We start from the raw sequence: 24,311 nt of genomic DNA on the forward strand, positions 1-24,311 counted from the left end.
ACGAGATGCCCAATAAAGAATTCCTCTATCCTCAACAGACGGGTTTTATCCATGTAGCGCTACGAGCGTGACACTGGGTACTCGACAAACCTGGTCGTTTCTCAACCTGTCGCCATGCGGTGGCATAAACGCTAGATGCCACAATTATTGCCTCAATATCGTAGATACGCTGCGAGCATCTGCGGCTTGAAAATAGAGGATAGATTGCCGAGTTGGCCGGATTCACTCGCGTAATTAGCTGGACCTCTGTGATAAGCCAAAACAGCCATGGGCAGTCCTATCCACTCTATTGCTAGGCCTATTATATATTAACATGTGAAACTGTGTTCTTCCGTCATTTCTTTCTCTTCCTTCCTTTCCTTTTTCTCCTACTCTTTGTCCCGTTTGTTGAACACCTGAAAAGCTGTAATTGGTTGCACATTGACGTTCAAGATGCGTCGCTACTACAGGCTTCTTTATGCATCCTTTGCGGCCACTTTCTTCATGGTCACTTTGGCCTTTGATGATGATAGTGATCACACGACATCACAATTAGAGAAACGCTATCCTAAGAGCGAAGACGGTCGCTGTGGTGTTAATTTTGGCACACGCTGCGAAGATGACGAGGGCTGCTCGGCTGAGGGGTATGTGCTAGCACTCCATACTGCTTGAGCTTGACACGAAATACTAGCTTACGACTTCTTTAATTAGATGGTGCGGCACAGGATACTCGTATTGCTCTGCTCCCGCATGCCAGCTTGAGTATGGCCCTTACTGTGACGCAAACAGGCGGCCACTCGGAGCAAATACTGAAGAATGGCCACGCCCTCATATGGGCGACGTGCCATATGGACAAGCTATCTTTAACTGTAAAAAGCCCGGCACCGTTGCATTGACTTTTGACGATGGCCCGTGGAAATATACCGAACAGTTGCTAGATGTGTTGGAGGTACGTTTGCTCTCGTCGTGTAGATATAGAGTACTTTAACGAAGATGATACTAATTTCCTTGTCTCTAGGAATACAATGTCAAGGCTACATTCTTCATTACAGGCCGAAATCTCGGTAAAGGAGCCATTAATGACCCTGACCTTGACTGGGCCCGCCTCATTCACCGAATGAAGGCGGATGGCCACCAAATCGCCAGCCATACGTGGTCTCATCAGCGTCTTCCTACGCTTGGCAAGACTCTTCTCCGTCAACAGATGATTTATAATGAGATTGCTCTTGCAGATATTCTTGGCTTCTTCCCCACCTATATGCGTCCCCCTTACTCTGCCAGCAATGAGGACGTGGACAGGTGGCTCGGCGAGCTGGGATACCACGTCACATACTTTGATCTGGACACACAGGGCTATCTACACGATAGCGAAGATGAAATTGAAACGTGTAAAAACATTGTTGACAAGGCATTTGGAAATAGAGACGCGGAGACCGAGAGCTACTTGCACATTGAGCATGACACTGTGTACGAAACGGTGTCTACTTTGGTGTCATATACTATCGACACTCTCTATCACGCCGGCTTCACAGCAGTCACTGTTGGCGAGTGTCTGGACGACCCTGAAGAAAACTGGTATCGCTGGCCAGACTATGAGGAGAAGAAGCGTTCGCTTGAAGCACTGGAAGAGCGTGTTCCCGGCCCGTTTAACCAAACTCGGGGCTCAAATGGAACTGCCGCCAACAATCATTCTGAGCCTAATCAGCATTCCTCGTCCAGGCAATTTCACCTCCAGCCTTTCAAGCCTCAGCCCTCGGTGAAGGGATCTCGCTCCACACTCAACCGGACCCTCTCTCACCCCGCCAGTCGTCATTTCGGCAAATCACTCCTTCTTAACCAACTGCCATTTAACGGGACCAGTCGTTGCGGTGCTGAGTTTGACAATGTCTCGTGCGAACTCAACAAGATTGAGAAATGCTGTTCAAAGTCTGGCTGGTGCGGATCTGCTAGAGAGCATTGTCTTGACGGCTGCCAGGAGGAGTTTGGTCGCTGTGCCAAGCCATTGATGCCAGGCCCTTGAACTGGATTATTTTATTTCTACTCTTATTTTTTTCCAATTTCTGTGTTGGTATTTATTCTTTTCGTTAGGGGATTTCTTTCATTCACTACGCTATTCATTGGAGGTTTGATGGGAGTATGGGTTGCAAGTAAACTAGACACCAACTACTTCCCTCATTTGGAGGATATTGTCTGAGGGGTATGGGGTATTATGGAGACCACATGTAGTCATTCTCTTGGCCGGTCCTAAAAAAAAGATTCAAAAAAAAATATATAGTACAACATTGGCGCATCTTATTTCTTCGTTTCTTCGTTTCATGAACCACTGTGTTTGTATCAGGATGTTCCTCTCTCGCTACAGTGGCTGTCACATGGCTGAGACTGCCCAAAGATAGTGACCCGGGGACGCCTTATCAGTGATAAGACATTGAACCGCTAAGATGCGCTAAAGCTTGTGAACGTGCATGTATCGGCACGGCACATTACAGTGACAGAGTACGCTGCCAGCCGCGGCAAAACGCTAGAGGCACCAAGTACCTGCGAACCGCCGCAGTGACATCGAGACCCTGTGCGTATTAAGCTTTTTCCGGTTTAGACTGCCTCCCCCGCTTTTATTTTTCTTTCGCAGATACGCCAAAGATTTTTTTTCTTCTAGAATCTCGCGCCTCAGAAAAGATTGATAGCGATATCTTTTCGTCAATACTCGTCTTTCTAGATTCTCCGAACAGCAAGCTGCCAATATGCGTGTCGTTCTAGTCAGCGGTGGTGTCATTTCCGGCGTGGGCAAAGGTGAGTTCTGGGTGCCGCTGATGCATGCCCTGTTGATGAAACATCATCTTGACATGTGAGATCGATCATCTATTCTGATCCGACGTGCTAACTTGTGAACCTGTAGGCATTATCGGTATGGCGATTCATGAGTGCGAGTGGGATATGCAACTTATTAATGGCATCAACAGCCAGCAGCGCCGGACTTCTTCTCAAGACTATGGGTCTTCGAGTCACAGTATGATGCTGCCGAAGACGATCCATCTTGTCTTGCCGTCTCTTACTTATGCCATGGTTTACAGGCCCTGAAAATCGACCCTTACCTGAACACAGACGCCGGATTGCTCAACCCTCTAGAGTGAGACTGACCAATTTGCATTTGCTACGTACGAGCTAACTTCATCATATAGACACGGCGAATGCTTTGTTCTGGCCGATGGCGGAGAGGTGGGAAAAGATGGCGCCAATCATTGATGCTTGATGCTGACTCCTCTAGACTGATCTGGATCTTGGAAACTACGAGAGGTTGGACTTTGGTTTCTATGCTTGTCGATGAAAAATTGCTGACATCGTATTCAGATATCTTGGCATCCAGCTGAGCAACGAGAGCAACATGACGACTGGCAAAATCTACAAGCTCGTCATCGTAAGAGACCACCGCATGTGAATCGCGTGTCCTGATTGTATGCTGATATCTTCCAGGATAAAGAGAGACGCGGAGACTACCTGGGAAAGACCGTTCAAGTGGTTCCCCATGTCACTGATCAGATCCAAGAGTGGGTTGAGCGAGTCGCCAAGATCCCTGTCGATAGCTCAGGAGAGGAGCCTGATGTTTGCATTAGTATGTTTGTTCTAAAAGCGTGTGTTGCATGATTGATAATAGTGCTGACCTGTCTTCTCTTAGTTGAGTTGGTACGTTCTCCAGAATAATCTCTCAAGTACAGTATTTCGATTCTACGATTCTAACGTCCGAGCTTGCAGGGTGGAACTGTTGGGTATGTGTCTCTCGCCAGCCACTAATGATTGCATGTTTTGCTTCCAATCTTGACGCCCACTGTGGTTCAAAACTTGTCGAGTTAGGGATGGGCAACATTCTGAAGCAACGTAGCTAATACCCTAGAAGTGACATTGAATCCGCACCCTTTATCGAAGCGCTTGTTCAGTTACAGCACAGACTCGGCCGCGAGAACTTCTTCAGCATTGCCGTATCATACGTGCCGATTATCAATGGAGAGGAGAAGACCAAGCCCACTCAACACGCCGTCAAGTCGATGCGCAGTGCCGGCTTGATTCCCGACATGGTTGCCTGCCGTTGCGAACGATCCCTCGACGAAGACACCATCCGAAAGGTTGCTCGAAGCTGCCAGGTTCAATACGAACAAGTCATTGGTGTGCGAGACATGGACACCATCTACCAGGTTCCTATGCTTCTTGAACAGGAGGGCCTGCTCAAACTCCTCCAGAAGGGCTTGGCTCTTGACAAGGTCGACCTCTCTTCGGCTCAAATCAAGCAAGGCCAGAACCTGTGGGGCCTCTGGAAGAAGACTGTCATTCCCGAGCACCATCTCGAGCCTGTCAACATCGCTTTGGTAGGCAAATACGTCACCCTTGACGATGCATACCTGAGTGTGCGAAAATCGCTTGAGCATTCGGCCATGCGATGCAAGCGCAAGCTGAACCTCATTCCCGTGGACTCTGAGCATCTGGAGAAAGATATGCAGACGGCCGATCCTATCAAATTCCACAACGCCTGGAAGGCCGTTTGCGAAGCTAATGGCGTCATTGTGCCGGGTGAGTAATCCAAGGACAGAGATATCGTCAACGAAGCTTACGCGGATGATGATTTAGGCGGCTTCGGTTCAAGAGGAATTGAGGGAATGATTGAGGCTACCAAGTGGGCTCGCGAGCGCAAGGTGCCTTTCCTTGGAATTTGCCTGGGTCTCCAGGTGGCCGTCCAAGAATATGCTCGCAATGTCCTTGGATACAAGAACGCCACCTCCGAAGAGGTTTCAGGTGCTCTTGCAGAGCATCGCTTCGTCATCTTCATGCCTGAAGGATCCAAAGAGTAAGATGGACTGCGACTCGACTCCATTCTTCAAAGTGACATGAACGCTGACGTATTATTTTCTAGGCAAATGGGCGGCACAATGAGACTTGGTACTCGCACAACGCACTTCAAGCCCGGCACCGAATGGAGCAAGCTCCGAGCCATGTACGAGGGCGCCGCAGTTGTTGAGGAGCGCCACCGACATCGTTACGAGGTTAACCCCGAATACATCGACGAGCTGGAGAAGGGCGGCCTCGATATTACGTCTCTTGACGATCAAGGAGTGCGAGTCGAGACCATTGAGATCAAGGATCATCCCTTCTTTGTTGGGTAAGCAACGCGAGCCGCAGTTCAGCTCAGGGAGCTCGGAGAAAAAAATGCTAATCATTTCAAACAGATTGCAAGCTCATCCCGAACTTACCAGCAAGGTGCTGAGCCCCTCTCCGCCATTCCTCGGCTTCGTGGCGGCCAGCTCAGGATGCCTCGACCAGATCACCGAGGAGATCAACCACAAGAAGGATGGACTGGCGAATGGAACTAGTGGCGCTTCCCACTTTTAAAGTAGCCGGCTGCCTGTAGACCGCAGAATCTTAGAACGTCTCATTTAATCAATTCATAAATTGCAGGGCATGTAGGACATATAGACGGTCTGTCTCAAAGACGACCACCGGCGCTAGGTAGGCACACCTAAACAATCTACAACACTCTTTGCATAATCGCACTCGCTAACGGGGACACAGGTCATCATCGATTTTTTTTCGGCATTTAAGCATCTTGGAGAGGTCAACGAGTGGCGGGGAGTGACGGGCTTGCGGATCATAGAGAGAGTTGCGCAATAGATATCACAAAGCTCTTTGTTGTTTTATTTACTTTGACCCTTGTTGAAACCTCCTACTCTTACCCTCCATAAACAAGTTATAAGAATTATTGCATCAATAGCACATAATGCATAAACAGCTGTGAATGCTTGCTGATATGATGTTACAACTATAATATATATATTAGTTACAGTTATTTAAATTAGAAGGCTGATTTTTTTCCGACTTACTTTGCGATTTCAAGGGTTCTTCAACTGAAAGTAATTCCCCTGCCTCTTGACGGACAGTCTCTATAATCTAATTCATTCAGTTAGCTAAACACGCTTGAAATGGCTGGATATAGCAGGGCTCTTCACATACCTGCTTTTGCTGTTCATTATACTGATCTAGGTTGATGGTAGCTAGGAAGATATTTTGTAAAACAGTGGTGCTAAAGGCTGTTGAAATGAATATTCCTAGCGACCTCAGCATAATCAGCCCACCGTTTGCGACGGCTTGGTCCTTGCTAGGTGTAACGTTTAGTAGCGCGAGAACTGTGCTTGATGCCAGCATTCCCACGCCAACAATCGGAAAGATTAGCATAATATTATATAGCCAGCCTGGCATATTGAGCGTCCGGAACATGGCTGCCATGAAAACCAGTCCTGATGTGCCAACAAAGAGGAAGCCTTGCCCCAGTTGGAGTGTCAGCTCGGGACTACCACGCCGCGCGATGATAAATCCTGTTGCACAACTCGCAACAGTAAACGAAATTGATGGCACCAGCAGTCGGAAGCCAGCGTCTTGGCCAGAGTCCAGATGTACTGTTTGGAAGAACAGTGTTGTGTTGAACAGAACCTAGTGAGTGAATGAGAATGAAAGTCTTGTGCGAATGAGGGACAACAGTCTTTGACATACCGAATAGTTAATAAAGGATGTAAGAAAACCCGTCACCATGATATTACAGGCAGGAAACTGGATGAGAAGATACAGCGGAAGGACAGGTCGTACCGCATGCCTCTCGACGAGGACAAAAGCTGCGGCCAAGACTAATGTAAGCAAACCTATAATGAGAATGAGGGAATGAGTCCATGGATAAACGTTGCCCCCCAAGGTTAAGAAGACAAATAAGCAGATAAGCGTAAGCATCTAGGTGCTGGTTGTTAGATTGTGATTATATGAAGCCATGTGCATTCTGTCACTTACTAGACAGGCTGATCCTCGCCAATCGAATTCTCGAAAGATTGCTTGTAGTCGCGATTGCCCGGAATTTTGCTTTATTGTCTCGTGCTGAGCGGGAATCAAGCAGCACAAAAGAACCAATGATAGTGATGAGATGGGTATTTGTGTCTTTGTATGTTAGGATTTTACTTGGAGATATCCGGACGGGGAGATACTAACTTTGTACACCCAGTCCCATCCAAGCTGCTGTACAATAGCTCCTCCAAATGCAGACCCAAGGCTGTTGAAACCAACGTCAGTTAATGAGCAAAATGGAAGCAAAGACAAGACTTACGCTGCGCCTCCACCATATACAGCGTAATTAATGGATTGGTAGTATCCTCTCTTTGCTAATCCAACCGCGTCGGTAAGAACAACAGAACCTAAGTCCAGGTTAGTAGAACCACGTCTTCTTCAATTTAGTTTTTCATACCCATTGTGGTAACACCAGCAGAGCCCAAGCCGCATAGCGCTCTCGCCAGAATCAACATCTCCCAATTCAAGGCAAACGAGCTCAGGACGATACCTGCGGCAAAAAGTGCCGATGCAATGCAATAAGGAACTTTACGGCCTACAATGTCGGAAGTCCGCCCATAGAGAGGCTGCACTGTCATTGAGGCGACAACGAAAGAGTTGACTGGCCATGATGAGAGGTTCGTGTGGCGGAAAGCCGAGGCAACGGCAGTATGAGTAGATGCTGAGAGGCCAGTATCAACGGCGGCGGACTATAGAGTGTCAGAGATGATGTATGATTTAATAGTCTGTAATGTAAACCCTCAATGACAAAGACGTTTTGAGTTTGGCACTACTTACGAAATTTGATATCAGAATGGCTGTTGAATCGAGAATTAGTAAACGTATACTTGCCTGTGCAATAATGACAAGCTAATGCTCGATAGGCCTTGGAAACAACTTGGGATAGACTTGCCTATGACGAGCAGGGCCAGCCTTGGACTGGAGAGGTGATACCGAGGACCTTTATCATCAGGCTGTTTTTCGTCTCCATGGTCATATCTGGAGCTGTTGGATGAAGTAGAGTCCTGCGAGTTGTCGTTTAATTCGAATTCCTCACACTCTTCGTCTTGTAAGAGCCCCTGCAGAGACTCTTCGTCTCTTTTCCGTTGTTCCCTGTCCATACCCCTACTCGGCGATATTTGGTGGTTAGAGAGGTGGAAGGTAAGAAAACAGACAGCTGGCCTTGGAAACGCCAAATGCTTGGTTTCAGGGTGAAGAAAGGGAGAGATGAAAGAAGTTTTAGGTTTTCATGCATTTGCATCATCGTACGCGGGCATCCTTGGCGCCTATTGCCAGCATTGCCACCTGAATTGTGCGGCCTGCCCTGCACAGTCCTTGTCATGCTGGTGGCCTTGGTGGGACCTTGAGTTAGTGCTCACGGCACCCGCCGAGGAATACTACTAGTCAGATTCATGATCGCCGGAATCCAGATGCTCCGAACAAGGATACATACAACCTTGTAAGGATAACAGTAAATGCCCCGTAATCACAAACTGGTCTGTGCGATACGCGTTCCGACTTTTGCAGAACACAGCAAGGAGTAAGCAATCTGTATTGAAGTATGCAATCCTCATCAACTGCTGTCTAATAGCTCTAATAGCCGCGCATTTTACGGAAGTAAACGAACGTTGATATCTAATTGTATATTTTGGGAGTCTGTCTGGGAAGGACCAGAGAAGTCTTTTGATAGCTGGAACACGAGCACGTGTGCACGTTCCTACGAAGTACAATCCAGAGTGCCGATGTCTCTAATAGATTTTAAAACTCTCGGAGACAGAGAGAGAAATAGTAGAGAGTTATGAGTTTCAGACAAGCGATGAAGAATAACCTTTTCAACGATTTACGTACTTGTGCTATTCAAATGAGATAAGAACTGCGAACTAGGTATATACATTAAAATTCAAATCCGAACCTATCTATTGAAATTTTCCAAACTCTTCCAAGCTACCGCGACCTCATCTATCTCAAGGGTTGCATTCAACACCTTTGAGTCGGGGAAGAAGCTGAATGTCCCGGATATCGTCGTGCTGCATGACCCAGCTCAAGAATCGCTCTGTTCCGATTCCCCAGCCTGTAGTGGTCAGGGGCTTCGTACGGCGCATCTCCAGATACCAGGCGTACTCCTGCGGGTCGACTTCATGCTGAGCCAGAGCTTGGAGAGCCTCCTCTTCCGTCTGATGGCGCTGGCCACAGCCGACAACTTCGCCCAAGCCGAGCAGGAGGTCACCACAGCGAGCCTTCTTGAAGCCGTCATCAGTATAGGCCTGGTAGAAAGGCACGCTGAGGTGGTCCATCTCCAGCAGCCAGCAGGCACCGCCGTACTTCTCGATCAGCATGCGCTCTCCCTTGCGGGTCAGTGAGCGGCCGAATTGGGGCTCGCCCTCGACGGCGTACTTCCACATGTCGTCGGTCATTTCAGGCAGGGCCAGGGCCTCGTCGAGGGTGATGGTTGGGAACGCGTTGCCGTTGCTCTTGTACAGCTGAATCAGAGAGTCCAGATGGCTGGTTGAGCCTGCGTAGGCCCGAATAGCGTCAGCGTGCTCACGGAGGAGACTTTCAGTAAGCGACACGACGTAGTCGTTGGCCACTTTCATGCCGGAATCAAGCCCGCCGAGCAGCTCGCACTCGACGTGGCAAAACTGGTTCAAGTGCGTGGCGTCTGGGTCCTCTCCACGGCACGAGGTGCCGACATAGTATGAGCCTGCGAGGCCATCCTGAAGCCGCAGAGCGTATTCAAGCACAAACTGCTGAGAGTCGGCAATGTATGTCTGCTCGCCGTGCAACTCGATGCTGACGGGCTGCGAGTCGGACCCGAGCCCCATGGGAGAGCTGATGCTGTTGGTCGTGATGGGCACGATGAGATACTTGTAGCCCATATGGCGGTGGAAGAAGTCAATGGACGAGTGAAACAAGGTGCTTTGGAGACCAAACATGGCTGTATACCACGGGTCTTGAATGGCCTTGGTAGCGAATGTCTGAGGGTTCTGCCAGAGCTTGGGCACAACACTCTTTGACTGCACGCCATTCTTTTTGGTTTGGATAACGACATTGTTGTCGTTGGGGGTTTCGGACGAAATCAGAGTGGCGGGAGCCATTGTGTCAAACTGAGATACTTGAAAAGTATTGGAGGATGGGTAGAGAAGACTCAAATGAGAAAGATACTGCTGATTGATACAGGCCGTCTGGAGGCAATTGCGGCACCTTATATAGAAGCATGATCAGTTATCGCGGGTAGATCAAGACGAGAAGTGTCGTTTCCGCCACGCAGCTACAACGCTCCCGAGCTACGATACAGCTCCCCAGAAGCTCATCATCTCGCCGTGTTCTGATGGTGACCTTTCCAATTTGCACCGAGCCCATACTCCAGGCCATCACAACCACTTACACCATTCCCGTTCCATACGGCATGGCCGCTGTGCAACCCTCCCATTCTCGTCATCTTACCGTGCCGTGTTGGCGGCCTTTCAGGCTGACGCAGCGCTGCCCAAGTGACCTCTTGCCCGATTCGTCTAGGAGGCTGCCCAAATCGTCCAGGGGTCCTTGTAAATAGCTGCGTGGCGAGGATCTGGGGTTTGTTGCCGATCAGCCGTGCATTATGGGTGGCCTTTTACATACAAGATCCTTTGCAGGTGGGGCACGTAGTATTTCTCACCGTACTTTTGGCTATCGCGATGTCGTGATTCCCGTTTCCGGAGCTTTTGGAGTTTTTTTCAATTTCAGGCTCGTGCCTACCTGTATTGTCCCACTAGCTCCTCTCTCGTCATCTTGATAGTGGACTATTCGTGTCGGCTTTTCATAAAACAACCTGTTGGAAGCGGAAAGATTCAATTATTCAAGCGAGTGTTGAGAAGACTGAAATCGCGCCAAAAGCCGTACGCAATTAGCCGACTCAAAAGTGTCACGATTTGCCTAGTAAACAGTGTATTGGTGTACAATACTACTCATACTACTAATCCAATAATCTTGGACTCTTTTGCCACTTTCCACCTACGAATACTCAAGCCTCCGACGAAGCAAGCAACAATGGATGATGCCATCGCCAACTCACATCGGCCTCTTCCTGTCATCCACTTCAATGCCTTTCCAGGAACAGGAAAGCTGACGATAGCGCGAATTCTCGCCAGCTTTTTCCAGCCCTCCTCCCTGAAAGTCGTCCACAACCATCTCCTCATCAACCCTGCGGATGCCGTCTTACATCGCGAGCAAGCTGGCTATCAAGATCTCCGTCAGCAGATCCGCTTGGCCATCTTTAACTCACTGATCCATGCGCCGGCCACACACTCTGCTGCATACATCTTTACAGACTTTCAAACATCCAACGAGCTCGGTACAGCTGTCTGTCAGGAGTATGTGGAGTGTGCGAAGATACGGGGATGTGATTTTATACCAATCATGTTATCTTGTGATGAGGAGACCAATCTGACGCGGTTGGTGGAGGATGGGCGGGCAAGCCATGGGAAGCTGATTGATGTAGAGTTGGTGAAGCGGTTTAGGGCTGGTCAATTGTATGAATTTGATAACCATCCTGCACTGCTAAGGTTGGATGTGTCTGAGCTTTCGGCAGAAGATGCAGCAAGGAGGATCATGGACCATCTTCTAAAGACGTCTCCCGAGTTAGCAGGCTATGTTGAAGCTGTAGTGAATTGAGTCTTGACTACCCCTACGAGCGGCAATGGTCTCGTAGAAAATAATATTTGTTATTCTAAAACTTAGACAATTTCATATCTCAAATTCTTTCTAATGTCATCGCCAATTCTCATGGCATCCTCCCGCCCTTCCTCACTCTTCACAGTGAAATATGCCAACCACGAAGCCCGCTTGCTGGGGTCTTTGACAGTGTCGCCGTCTTTGTAAAATATGACCTCGTCTACAACTCTCTCCATCAAATGGGGCAGCCTGCCTCTCAGATCATCAAACATATTTTCCCCGTGGAAGACGCCCTCTCGCGGTGTAATCATACACTCGACGATTGAACACGTATTCTTCAAGTCCGTAAATGGAACGGATAAAAGGCGCGCACGATGTGTGTCTTCTATACAAAGGAGAAGTTGCAGCAAGGTGAAATCAATGCCGTAGCAGGATGTGATAGCTGCTGTACAGGCGTGGCCCTGCGTGCGCGGGTTGATCTCTATAAGCATGGCCCTCGGCTGCACTTCTTTTTCCGTTGCTTTCTTTTCGAGATAGGGGAGCTTTCTTTCATCTTTACCACGACTCCATTGCATGGAGGAGTCAATGACACGGGCCTCCATGTGGAACACGCCATGCTTGAAGCCGAGTTTTGTCAGTGCTGCCAGCGCTGTCTCACGCAAAACTGAATGTTCAGAGGGCGGTAACATGCCGGGATATATCGCCTTGGACTCTATGAAAGAGGCGGGTGCATCTTCAGGACCAAATAACTCGGCCGTACACGGCGGCTCATCAGTGATGTCGCAGAATGCAACCTCGCCGTCGATGAAGACAAAATCTATATCAACCTCGGGTCCATCAATATACTTTTCCACCAGTGCGGCAGAACCAGAGCGAATCGTCGCCTCCACAAGATTCTCAGCCTCAGCAAGCGTTTCGGCTTTGGCAACGCCGGCCGAGTTTGCTCCGTTTCGAGGTTTGATTATGAAGGGGAAATGGGGCACCAGCTCGTCAGCCCTAGCATGGAACTCGGCCATTGAGGAGACGCAGAGAGACGGATAGCCTTCGATGGGGAAGTTCTGACGGAACTTGTCTTTACTTGTGCATATTTCCAATGCTTCTGGCGAGTCTGTTGGAAGGCCGAGCTCCTGGGCAGCCCGTGCAGTTGGCACACGCAGGTCATCAGCGTATGTAGTGATGCCATCAAATTGCAGCCCTGATGCTCGACAACTGGCCACAATGCGACCACTAAAGCCTTCATCTCGAGTCATGTCGATGGGCAAAAAAGCCTCGCACTCATTACCCTCTAGCAGCTGAACCCAGTGTCCTGGCTTATCGACGATGACCAGCTTCACACCAACTGCTGCTGCTCCCTTGAACAGGTCTGCGCGGAAGCTGTAGTTGTATCCTCCGCCTACAACACAGATTCTCCTAGTTACGGGAGGCTCAGTGAGAGTCATGGGCATGTTCAATTTGTTGTTTAGCTCTTCGAACAGCCGGGTGAAGATGGAATCGAGGCTGCTCTGATCAGGTCCCTGGATGATGGCAATGCTGATGGTTGACTCCAGGAGTGAGTCAAGGTCTCCAGCCGCAGGGAGACGTCCTTGGATCTCTGTTGGCATTGCTGGCATCCATGAGCATGGCATCGCTATGTCGTAGATTGTTGGAATAGACTGGACATGCTGAAGGCGAAAGGAGACGATGTCCGACCTGACAAGATAGCCATCGATAGAGGAGCCGACAAGAGCGATAGTGGATGACTGGGGTTCGTCATGAAGGGCGGTTATATGCTGTATCAATTGACTTGAGCAGTGACGATGCTGTAAGAGCGATATCAAATGCTTCAAAGCATCTTTATCCTTGTGTAAGGGGATTTTCAAGAGTGAGAAGGTTTGGTTCTGCTCATTGTAAGCCATCTCTAAAGGTATTTAGTTTGGATGCAACGGTATTCGCAGCAGCTAAGACAATACGTTGAAATAAATTTGAAGATCAACTACTGACTGGCAAACTACTTGTAATATACATCCCGTAATAGCAGTGGACACTGCGTGGGGATGCACTAAGGTGGTATTGATGATGACGGCGTATAATGCATCTTGGCTTCATTTCTTGGCATTCTCTAGAATAGTTTTGGTACTATTGTTTCTACTACCCCAGTCACTAATATCATATGAAATAAATAGAGTAACTGGCCAAGCTCACCATGGCGATGAATGAATTTCTCAAGAAACCCTCGTCGGATCGCCTAACCTGTCCACACAAGCGTCAGCTGAGTGGCCTCGCCCTATGGGTGGCCTCGTCTTATGGAGTGCGCCAGCGGAACATGAGCGCGATTTAATAAATCAAATGACAACAACGACGACGGTATAGTAAATTCTACCCCTTACTGTTTCTCGCTTCGAGAGATTCAGAGGGACAGTGAGAGATAAGTGTCGAATCCGTTTTCACCAATTCACTCGGTCCGCCAGATCATCCCTAATATCGACTGACAATGGCTGAACAACTCGTAAATCCTGCCTATGCCGTCGTGCTGCATGCCGGAGCGGCAGAGTCGTGGATCGGAGACGCTTCAACACAGCAGAATACGCAGCGCTTCTTGGAGTCTGTCGTTGCCAAAGCAGAGGCCGCGCTCGCAAGAGGAGAGACCGCCGTTGATGTCGTTACAGACGCTGTAGCGGCCCTGGAAGATTATCCAGAGTTCAATGCGGGACGTGGGTCCGCCCTGAATATCGACGGCATTCACGAGGTACGGCGAAGATGCGTTTGTTGACTTTGCCAGGAGAACCATCTTGAATTTATTCGTGCTAATTCTATTGCGTCTCTCACGCAGCTAGAGGCAGCTGTTGTCGATGGCAAGACGCTCGAATATCGCGCCGTTGCTGGCTTGCAGCGCACCAAGAATCCCGTCCGGCTGGCCTCCAAGCTGCTCTCCCGTGCATCGCCGGCTTTCATATATGGCAAGACCGCGGACGACCTAGCCTCCAAAATGGGACTTGAGGCCGTGGAAAACTCATTTTTTACCACACCGAAGCGGAAACAGTACTGGGAGGCGAATATAGCGAGGGTCAAGGCGCTCGAGGAGGATCATGGGACGGCGGGAGCGGTGGCGTTGGACTTGCACGGCAATCTGGCGGCTGCAAATACCACTGGAGGCATGACTTTCAAGCTCAACGGGCGAGTCGGGGATACGGCCGTCCTCGGTGCGGGGATCTTGGCTGATAGGCGTGTTGCCATCGCTTGGTGAGCTTCTATTGAGCCAACCCCCCCTGTTTAGTGATCTTACAGGCCTGACTTGGCAGAACCAACAGCAGCGGCACCGGAGAAGCCATTCTCAAGTCTGGCATTGCAGGCAAAATAGCCGCCAATTACGACAGCGGCAAGACCCTCGACGACACTGTACGTGGCGTGGTCTTGGACTCGGCTCGATTGTATCCGAGATCCTCGTGCGGCGTGATTGCTTTGTCTGCAGATGGAACAGTCTCCATCCAGTCCAACAGCAGACTTTTTGCCATCGCATTTTCATCTTCCAAGGAGTCTTCGAGGTTTGCGGGCATAGTGCCATCATCGTTTCCCATACTCGATCAACACATAATCCACGCAGATGATATGATGCAGGCCGGGGTAGCTAAATACCCCACGATGAGGAATCAGATTGCCATAGAACTGAAAGCCGGATTCCGAGTCCATTCCATGAACTTGGTGACTTTTCTAATTTTCTTTTCCAAAGTCCGACAACTCGCTCTCGCTGTTCGGGCTGCAATAAGTTCGAAATATTTGGGCTTCATCACCGCCAGCAGCGACAGAGCTTTCCTTTTCCCGATCGCCGACGGCAAATTGAACGTCGAAAAACAGTCGCCATCGGCCGTCCCCGTGGAGCCCATCTGGACATTATGTCCCGATGGTGGCAATGAGGAACCACCCAAGGTGCCTCAACAAAACTCAGATGTAACTTCATTAGCTGTCGCACCCAATGCCAATAAAGAGGCCATTGGGCAGCAATCAGATCACGAGGCCGGCAAAGGATCTGGATACTCGGAAGAGAAGTTGAAAAACGACCATACTATCAGATACTGGCTATCTTCAGCTTCACACGGCACGTTTGATAGGGCTGAAGTATCAAGCCACCAATGCGACTCAGAGCAAGATCCGTTTTCACTGGATCGTATACGATATAGTCGTCTTTTGGCAGCTGTATGGGAATCCCTGAGGATGATTTCTGCAAGATTTCAGATGCCGGTGGAATCATTGCGAATCGAGATTCAGCCTTTTCAGCCGCAGCGCTGTGCGATTGCGATTGTTCCGAAAGCCGAAATACGGTTGCAACACTTTCCGGCCCCGGCGCCATTTCATGTCGAATACCCTGGTTATTTTAGCCCTGAATATGGCGCCCTGCCGTCAGATATGACTGAGTTTTCCTCATTGGCCTTGGACATACGGTCTCGTCTGAGCAGAGACGCGGGGGAGAGGACTGGGGGACCCTGGCCAGACGCAATTCTCGCCAGTGATCCTTACTCGTCTCAGCGAAAGGCAGAGATACAGAAAAGTGCACTTTGGGAACTCGATAGATTCCTGGGGACAACTTTTGGATACCGATTCTCGTCCAAAGGCTTCCAAAAAGAAAGGCAAGGGTCAGCGTCGCCGTCAGAGACCCCAGCGTCTCTCCTCGAGCTACCGTACGATTGTCCCGGTATCTACAGTATTGCAAACCTGTCTTCCATGCAAGCTGAATCTGCCATTATATCTGTTATACTGCCTGGTACGCTAATCAATGGCATGGAAGTGCTGAGCAAGTTGGTAAACCGCTTGGCTCAGCTGTTGGCGAGCTGGGCTCATGGGGAACACGCTGTGGCCTTTGCACCGATGTCGCAGCAGCTGTCCGCCTTGCGAGAGGATTTTGATGCAGGGATTAATTATGCAAAGAAAGAGACAAATGGCGGGCGAGAAAAACAGCAATCTCATTCGCTCATGTTACGCGAGAAGCAGGTGGGGGTGGTAAGAGAAAGGCCGTATGATTCCAAGGGTGTACATCGAGTGCTCGGGGAGATTTACGGCCATATTGCGCCTTTTCTCGAGGATACTGAGAGCTGCAAGGAATTAGCGCCTGTGTTTACAGAGGTTGAACTGAACCTAAGTGCAGTCTTGGAGTCACTTTGGGAGTGATGTTTACCAGGTTGCCAGGTTAGTCGATAAGACTCCTTGCATCTCTACTTGCTACAAGGGATTGTGGAGGAATGCAACTAGTGCTAGCCTCCGCCAAGGAGCCGTAAATACAGGGTTAATCTCACCAAATTCGCCTGCGGATCTCCTTGATTTTCTCGCTTAATTATATACATACAGTTAGCTGCTTACTATCAATGGAAAATAGGGGACCAAAAACAGGATGAGATCCACAGGCCAACTTGGTGAGGTTATAGGCTAAATACGGTATTCCTGATAGTATAGCTGGAATATAGTTGAGCTCCTCGGCAGGGGCAATCCTCATTGCACGCCACTTTGCCACTCGGGTCGTCTGCAAACTGCCCGAGACTAGAGAAACGGTTAGTAAACGAAATTTGACACGTATATAAACTGTCCACGCTAAATCCTTTGAATAGATGCGCATATTATCCTTCCTTATTTGGGTATACTCTTTTGCGGTCTTGGTTCTTTTGCAGGCCGCCTGCCACCTTGGAGTGAATTACTTGAAATATAGTGTATAGCTGCCTATAGAGTATAAAAGTCTAATTAGGCATTCAATATTCCCGAAGCTAGGGCTTTAATATTCCCGGAGCTAGTGCTTTGTATAAGAAACTACACCTAAGGTAGTCTTGGTACAAAGGAAGCCCTTGTCTAAACCCATATCAAAATCCTCATTGGTACACGTATGATCATGTTCAGAAACCGGTGTATAGCAGTCGCTTGTTTTTTAACCCCTGCCAAACCCCTTCGGCACGCGAGTGCCGATCACTAGGTACTATTGTATCCTTATCGAAACTCGGAACCGAACAAGGATAAACGAAGCCGAGTATAACCCCATTGTCTTCTTGATCTCGTGGCTTTCAGATCTACCGCAATGGATCATAGCTGAATATATATAACTTTCAACTTCAACTCCTTGTGGTAACGTAGAAAAATCCACAAGTCGTTTTAGTATTGAATATTTCCATATAATGGACGAATTTCTTCTTCCTGTTTTATGCTCAACAACCCCCGACTTTTCTTTTTATTCTCAAAGCAGTCCACTAATAGCGAGTAATGCCTATTACGACTCCTTGCACCCAGATCCACTGTTCACAGGTAACGCTCCTCTACCTGTGCTTCCGTCATCAGCGCCGGATTTCAATCTTGAATTTGAGCTGCCATTACCCCCGCAAACGACTATCAACTATTCATATACACCGACGTCTATAACCAAACAGCCAGAGCTAGAGCTAGAGCAGCCTCTCTCTTCCAAGAGCATCTTCTCGTCGCCCGAAACCGATGCAGATGTAGCCTGGGAGCCTGCCGATATACACCACATCGGATACCGCGACGTTGCCAGCAACTGGCGCTGTGCCTTTGCTGGATGTCAATCATCAAGAATCTTTGTACGAGCGTGTGACCTGCGCAAACACTTTCGTGGCCATGAAAAGGCCTTTTTCTGCGAGAAAGAGCAGTGCCAGAGCGCTGGTGTCGGGTTCGCAACCCGCAAAGACTATAACCGACATATGAGATCACACCAGCCCGCTATTGAGTGCCCTCACATGGGGTGTAGACGCGTGTTTAGCCGGAAGGATAATATGGTGAGTGGCCAATATTAGTTTCTCATATGTTCGGGACATGTTGTGACAAATAATAGAAAGAGCATTACAAGAAGATTCATTTACGGCTAAGAAATAACTTATTTCCTCGTCTATGCCGTCGAACTCAGGCAACGATATAAAGTCTACCGTGTATACAAACTTGTAATTGGAATAATGAGTATTTTAGAGAATGTTAACTGTTCTTTTTTTGCTTGAAAAGTGTTTCATTTTAGCCAAGTACCCTCGTATTCGTCACTTTTCGCTGGTGGCCTGAATGGGAGATGAAGAAATGGATTTAACATATGAACATCTAACAAGTCCTGAGCTCTTGAACAGCATAGAGTCTTACTACTTATAATAGAAGAATGCCTAATGAGTAGCTATCATAATGCAAGAACTCCATAGTGGCTGTTACCACCATTCTGCTGTTTGGGTGACATCAGGACCCAATAAGTGCGAAAAACAAAAATAAGATTAAGGATAAACTTTAAGACTATTTTACGGGGGCACCTTGCGCAAAGTGTGCAATACTAGTGCAATAACTCTAAATCCTTAAAAATTAAAAATGAAGGATGAAAAAGTGAAAACTGTACGGTGTGTGTACAGTATGTTTACTGTATTTCCTAGTTACAGCGCTTCATAGAGAACTACAGAGACTGTATAAGGCTGAGACTCTTTATTACCCAGCGGTATCACTTACAAGCTGGAGGATTTAGATAACTTTGACTGAATTGGATTGAAGAGGATTACCTTGATTAAATTGGATTGCCCTAATCGAACATGATGACTTTGATTGAATTAAATGACTTTGATTCAACTAGATGACCATTATCAAGCCGGAGGACCTAGATTCATTCTGATCAAGGTCATCCAATCGGATCAGGGTCATTTGATTTAGTCAACGCCCAGCCATCTATTAACCTAAACACTGTAGTCGTACTGTCCATATTCTGTGTTGTTTAATTTCTACTTTTTGAACTTTTGGAGTTGTTGCTCTTTGGCGAAGTCCATCTAAGGTGCCACCGTATGCCACCGCACCTACTATTAATACGTGTAATCTAAGCAACAAGTTCTCCTCTATTAAAGCAGAGACATAAGCATACAGCTGACTTGGGCCGACCTAGGTTCATGCACTCTACACAACAGTGTCATCACACACGCCAACAACTTTGGCTGGCCAAAATAGACATCGCTGCAATGCAGCCCACTGTTTCAAAGTCTTGAACAGGTACAAGCGAATACAGCAGCGATGATTCCATAGTACGATTCCGTATATAGTAACAAGTCTCTGTCTGGTAAGGAGCAATTACACCGCGAGCTGTGTGTAGTTAGACAACCCACTGTTCAGACCTAAATATGGACAGCTAGGCTCAAATGCCGTAAGTTTTGAGTCAGCTTGGGAAGTCGTCAAATGCCTAAACAGGAAAGTCATTTCTCTTGAAGGCTAGACTACGGGAAAAACTGCCGATCAATCCCTGAACTTTTAATTCTTACGCGGAAATTGCTGCAGAGTACGAGCTTGACAATTGCTCTGTGTCTTCCTGGGAGGCAACGCTATTGGCCGTGCAGTGGGCAAGTCGCTAATTCTTTCTCAAGTTTGTCCAAGCAAGGCAGATCCTTGCAAATGTACCCGTTATACTGCCTGGAAACACCATCAGTTGGTAGCTCAGGTACTTCAAATTTAGATATCGGACATATCGTTCATCGCACTCTAGTAATAACAATGTCACCATATTCTCTGACTCTAGCTTGCTTGTGGCTAGTATGAAGTAATCCATTCACTCTACGTAGCAAAAACGTTATCTACTTAGACATTTATAACATCTGATGTGCATCTTGTGTGGAGGTATGACCAGAAAAATGCAAGCTAATCTCTCACGGGAAGTTACCCGTTTACTCGCTGCAGACTAGTCATCGTTACTTCGTATATTCATTCCCCTGATCCAGCCGGCTGCAAGCCTCCAAGCATCTGCTATTTGGGTACTTAACGACGCCTCTGTCCTCAAATTTTTTACTTGTTTGTTACATCGTCCCAGTTGAGCGTTTCGGTATAAGATATGCGTACACAGTTGCTCTTCATTTCTGCACTCTCTACGGCTGCCGAGGCCCTCGTGCCTCGAGCGGCTGCAGCCGTAGATGCTTCAACGATCCAGGGCAAATACATGTTTGGATACCAAGGCTGGTTCCGCTCTCCGGGCAAAGGACTTAACACACACTGGTCTACCAATGGTGGAGTACCAGGGCCTGGAAATGGTGCGCCGATCCCTCAAAGTTTAGAAGACTTTTTACTAAAAACAACTTTTAGCCGTCTTTGACTTCTTCCCTGACACAAGTGCGTACCCTTCTGAGTGTCTTTTCGACACTCAGTTCAAGTATGCGAATGGAACGACTGCCAAATTATACGACAACACCTGTGCTGGAGTGGTAGATCTGCATTTTAAATGGATGCAGCAGTATGGCATTGATGGCGTGTTCGTTCAGCGCTTTTATGGCGCTTTGAGCGATGCTACGTTTTTAACTGTTAGTGCTCAGACATCTAATCTCATCATACAGTCTCACAGGCGCTGGCAGCTAAATAATATCAACTAGGTCTTGGATTTAGTTCAAGCTTCTGCTGAAAAGTACGGTCGCGTTTTCGCTGTCGAGTATGACTTGAGCGGCGGCAACTCGTCACAAGCAAGTGTCACCAACAAGATCATTCCCGACTACGTTAACAACATCAAAAAATACACCCAGTCTCCGGCATATGTTCACCAAAACGGCAAGCCGGTTGTGATGGCCTTTGGATTCGGCGTTGCTGGCCGTGATCTCAGTGCATCAGACGCGTTCAACTTGGTCAGAGACTTACAGGCCGAGCCAGCCTATGTTATCCTGGGAACGGCCAACACCTGGGCTGCTGATGTCCGTAATAACAACGGCTTGGTAAACACCTACAAATTGGCCGATGCAATCAGTCCCTGGACTATCGGCGCCTATACCGATGCTGGATATCCGAGCTATAACTTTCACTGGCAACAGAACGATACCACGTAAGCTGTCCTAAAAAGATTGAAGCTATTGGTCGCTGTCTAACGCTTTTTCTGTCTTTAGGTTAACCAATTCACTTGGTAAGGGCTATGTACCCGTGGCATGGCCCGGTACCTCAAACTACCACCTGTCCAACGATCTCTCTCACCTTGACTATTTCCCACGAGACAACGGAAGCTTTTACGAACTTCAGGTCAATACTGTTATGAAACAGAAGCCACTCTTTATTTATACTGCCATGTTTGACGAAGTTAATGAAGGTGAGAGATTGAATGCCTTGTGCTTTGTCAAAGAGACATGATTTATTAACCTATGGCTTAGGTACTGGGTCGTATGCTTGCCTCAAAGTTAACCAACTACCGACGAATGAGAAATTTGTGGGCATTGACAACGACTTTACTTCGACAAACCACTACTTTGAACTCGCTCAGCAGCTGGCAACTTCATATAGAGCGCTGCAGTAGACTAATGGGCGCGGGGGGGGGGGGGGGTGGGTTACTATGTGCCTAAATTGTTTATAATACACAAGAGAGGCAGACGCGCAATAATTTCTATAATTCGCCTTTTTCTTCGTCTTGTATTTTATTATTTATCAGCCGAAGTATATTGATTTCACCAAATACTCTGTGATAGTGACCCAGCAATTTCTTAAAGTTGCCAATCCAAGTAGTGAAAGATTGAAACACGCTTACTGAGCGCAGGCACAAGTACAAGTAAGTAGAACCTAGACATGTAATTGTCATGACGTTGCTTTGAGAAAATATTAATAATATGCTCCAAATCTTCATCCCTTTACAATAGTGGATGTATATGTCCAATCTTTGTCTTCGACAACGAAAAACAACTCTGAATTGCGGACGCGAGATATAGTGTCCCCGTCATGAGGCCAGGTAAGACCATACAGGTCACCATAATTCCTTTTTTGAGAATCACGAATCCATTGATATGCCCAGTATGACTTCTTCGTATGATCGCGAATGATGTCCAAGGCTTTTTGAAGCTCGTTGTCCAATGCGTTTCCAATCTTGGTGCCGAGATAGTTGCATTTCCATCCATGCATCTTAAGGACAGCCGTGTGCTTGTCATCGGAAAGGTTCAAAACTGATAGACTTGAGCTTATGTGATCACTCTCTCCTTGAACTAGCTGAAGAACGGCATCTTTTTTGAAATTAAACGTGCATTTCTCAAAAAGATCTTTGCCGTGGTTTTCCTTTTTCTGAGGAAAGTAGCTCACCAGTTTTCCAGAAGAGTCGAAGACAATGGCTGATCCTGGTTCAGGAATGTCTTTCCAATCTGAATCAGTCGAGTGGGAAATAATACCACCTGGCGATATACCCCGAATTGCCAAATATCGTCGATGGGCTAACTTATGTGTACCAGTGACATGAAAGGTAAAGTAGTCCTTTTTCTCGTTAGATTCACCTTCAATAATTTTTCCGACGTAGTTGATGTCCAATGAGCATTCCTTCTCGTATTGCGTGACCTTGACCTGTGTTCCGTGGATCTGGATATGAAAGAGGATAATCACGCCAGCCTTTCCCTTGTCGAGGGATAGCTTGAGCACATCATTTAAGAAAAGCACCCTGCTGACTATTTCAGGGCTCTGAGTTGCGTGAAAATTGTGAAAAGGCGATTGGCTCGACAGATACAGGCCTCCAAGCCCTACCAGCAGCGCGGGTGAAGGTGTTGAGGCACCAGAGGCCAAGCCGAGAATAGAGAGGAAAAGGGCCCCAGCAGCCACTGCTTTGCCATAGGCCTCGCTGGAGTCTCTGTCCACAATGGAACAGAAGACTGTCTCCTTTCGGTCATTGATGAGAGTAATTGTGTTGGCAGCACTGTGGGCGAGAGGAGAAAGAGACATCCTGCCGTGTATAGCACTCAGCGCTGGTGAAGGGCGTTGGCTGACGCTACGCAGCTGTTAAGCCTAGATGTCCAGACAGGCGACTTTCGACGACTGTTTTAAAGGCGATTGCATATACCGTCTTATAAATACTTGTCAGTTGAGAATTTTCTGCTACATATTTGACGTAGCTAAAGACAGCAGCGTAACAAAATGAGCTGATTGAGCAGCAAAGCTGCTTCTGTGGCTCGCTGAATATGTGGCCCCGCCGTAACCAGAACTCGTCGGTTTCAACCGCAGTGCAAGATATCTCTATAACTTACTAACAAAGCCTAGAGCACTATTTCAATTGCGCTACAATCTTCGCATGTTTCTTACCACGAGAAAAGGAAGCGCTGGAAGTAAAGGACAGGTACACCCTGCGCCCGTCGTGAGCCGCGCCACCATTATCTGTAACTGAGGGGCTAATGCCTTTACGGCTACTCAGCCAGCCTCTCGCCGGATATATGTTGAAAAGGATCATATAAAAAGCAAAGAGGTAAGCAAATGTCCACAGATAGTCACGCTATTGGTTGGGAGAGTAGCAAGAGCAGCTCCCTGCATCGTCCAAAACAGCTGAATTATTGCTGACTATTAGCTGAGCCAAATATGTACGAGCATGTATTCAGGCGGCAACAAACTGTCGCTAGTTTCGGATCGAGGCCATCACCAAAGCCTTGAGGCTAGCTGAGGGTTTTTTCAATCACGGAGCAGGCGAAAAGACCATTCTTTTCGAAGGAAGATAACAGAAATAAATAGGTATCCCTCTGAGTTTGGTCACAGAGAAATGTGGCAGTGAATCTGAACGCGACTCGTCAATCAGAATCCCCCGCCGATGCGCTGATGCCATTAAATCACTGGGATACGGCGAAGTCAAATGCTTTCAAGAATCAGTTTTACTCATAAGCAGCTACAATTGAAACACCAGCCTTAAAGATCTCGCAGATTATGGCGTCTAGCTGTTCTACCATTTAGATACGGAGGAGTCACAGACTACCAACCTGCGGTGTAACAAAGAAGCGCTGCGAACTGACGGACAAGGAGCTCCGATGGAACCCATAATTACACCCCTTTCACAGCCTCGGTATGATGTCTACAATATCAATAGCCTGACTTTTCGCCCTTGAGCTCTGTCAAGTAAAGAGACTCACCTTTCAGCTGCGGCTGAGCGAGCCGTGTCAAGAAGGCTGCAG

General features: G+C 47.9%; 10 protein-coding genes across 10 annotated transcripts; 6 read left to right on the forward strand and 4 right to left on the reverse strand.

Annotated features, from left to right (window-relative positions):
• Positions 1-432: 432 nt before the first annotated feature.
• TGAM01_v207853 (hypothetical protein) lies at positions 433-1,999 on the forward strand (the record flags this gene model as incomplete). The annotated part of the gene is made up of 3 exons (XM_018805284.1): positions 433-623; positions 691-928; positions 998-1,999. 3 exons carry the CDS (start codon positions 433-435, stop codon positions 1,997-1,999), a joined length of 1,431 nt encoding a protein of 476 aa, XP_018661455.1.
• A 966-nt stretch (positions 2,000-2,965) lies between these two features.
• On the forward strand, positions 2,966-5,352 carry TGAM01_v207854 (CTP synthase; the record flags this gene model as incomplete). The annotated part of the gene is made up of 11 exons (XM_024550187.1): positions 2,966-2,983; positions 3,048-3,103; positions 3,156-3,192; positions 3,242-3,270; positions 3,325-3,391; positions 3,448-3,605; positions 3,720-3,740; positions 3,866-4,536; positions 4,594-4,810; positions 4,877-5,122; positions 5,190-5,352. 11 exons carry the CDS (start codon positions 2,966-2,968, stop codon positions 5,350-5,352), a joined length of 1,683 nt encoding a protein of 560 aa, XP_024405082.1.
• Positions 5,353-5,654: 302 nt separating this feature from the next.
• Positions 5,655-8,124, reverse strand: TGAM01_v207855 (major facilitator superfamily transporter; the record flags this gene model as incomplete). The annotated part of the gene is made up of 10 exons (XM_024550188.1): positions 5,655-5,779; positions 5,841-5,907; positions 5,971-6,447; positions 6,508-6,738; positions 6,796-6,939; positions 6,991-7,051; positions 7,106-7,193; positions 7,244-7,535; positions 7,624-7,677; positions 8,095-8,124. 10 exons carry the CDS (start codon positions 8,122-8,124, stop codon positions 5,655-5,657), a joined length of 1,569 nt encoding a protein of 522 aa, XP_024405083.1.
• A 665-nt stretch (positions 8,125-8,789) lies between these two features.
• Positions 8,790-9,920, reverse strand: TGAM01_v207856 (asparaginyl-tRNA synthetase; the record flags this gene model as incomplete). Its single annotated transcript, XM_018805281.1, has 1 exon — positions 8,790-9,920. One exon carries the CDS (start codon positions 9,918-9,920, stop codon positions 8,790-8,792), a length of 1,131 nt encoding a protein of 376 aa, XP_018661452.1.
• Positions 9,921-10,848: 928 nt separating this feature from the next.
• TGAM01_v207857 (hypothetical protein) lies at positions 10,849-11,472 on the forward strand (the record flags this gene model as incomplete). Its single annotated transcript, XM_018805280.1, has 1 exon — positions 10,849-11,472. The coding sequence occupies one exon, from the start codon at positions 10,849-10,851 to the stop codon at positions 11,470-11,472; it is 624 nt and encodes a 207-aa protein (XP_018661451.1).
• Positions 11,473-11,534: 62 nt separating this feature from the next.
• Positions 11,535-13,367, reverse strand: TGAM01_v207858 (hypothetical protein; the record flags this gene model as incomplete). The annotated part of the gene is made up of 1 exon (XM_018805279.1): positions 11,535-13,367. One exon carries the CDS (start codon positions 13,365-13,367, stop codon positions 11,535-11,537), a length of 1,833 nt encoding a protein of 610 aa, XP_018661450.1.
• Positions 13,368-15,057: 1,690 nt separating this feature from the next.
• Positions 15,058-16,611, forward strand: TGAM01_v207859 (hypothetical protein; the record flags this gene model as incomplete). Its single annotated transcript, XM_018805278.1, has 1 exon — positions 15,058-16,611. One exon carries the CDS (start codon positions 15,058-15,060, stop codon positions 16,609-16,611), a length of 1,554 nt encoding a protein of 517 aa, XP_018661449.1.
• A 989-nt stretch (positions 16,612-17,600) lies between these two features.
• On the forward strand, positions 17,601-18,230 carry TGAM01_v207860 (hypothetical protein; the record flags this gene model as incomplete). Its single annotated transcript, XM_024550189.1, has 1 exon — positions 17,601-18,230. The coding sequence occupies one exon, from the start codon at positions 17,601-17,603 to the stop codon at positions 18,228-18,230; it is 630 nt and encodes a 209-aa protein (XP_024405084.1).
• A 2,039-nt stretch (positions 18,231-20,269) lies between these two features.
• On the forward strand, positions 20,270-21,540 carry TGAM01_v207861 (hypothetical protein; the record flags this gene model as incomplete). The annotated part of the gene is made up of 4 exons (XM_024550190.1): positions 20,270-20,465; positions 20,518-20,732; positions 20,802-21,241; positions 21,303-21,540. 4 exons carry the CDS (start codon positions 20,270-20,272, stop codon positions 21,538-21,540), a joined length of 1,089 nt encoding a protein of 362 aa, XP_024405085.1.
• Positions 21,541-22,023: 483 nt separating this feature from the next.
• Positions 22,024-23,100, reverse strand: TGAM01_v207862 (hypothetical protein; the record flags this gene model as incomplete). Its single annotated transcript, XM_018805276.1, has 1 exon — positions 22,024-23,100. The coding sequence occupies one exon, from the start codon at positions 23,098-23,100 to the stop codon at positions 22,024-22,026; it is 1,077 nt and encodes a 358-aa protein (XP_018661447.1).
• Between the last annotated feature and the right edge of the window lie 1,211 nt (positions 23,101-24,311).

Source organism: Trichoderma gamsii, assembly GCF_001481775.2.
Source record: "Trichoderma gamsii strain T6085 chromosome Unknown Scaffold_30.2, whole genome shotgun sequence".
Lineage (NCBI taxonomy): Eukaryota > Fungi > Ascomycota > Sordariomycetes > Hypocreales > Hypocreaceae > Trichoderma > Trichoderma gamsii.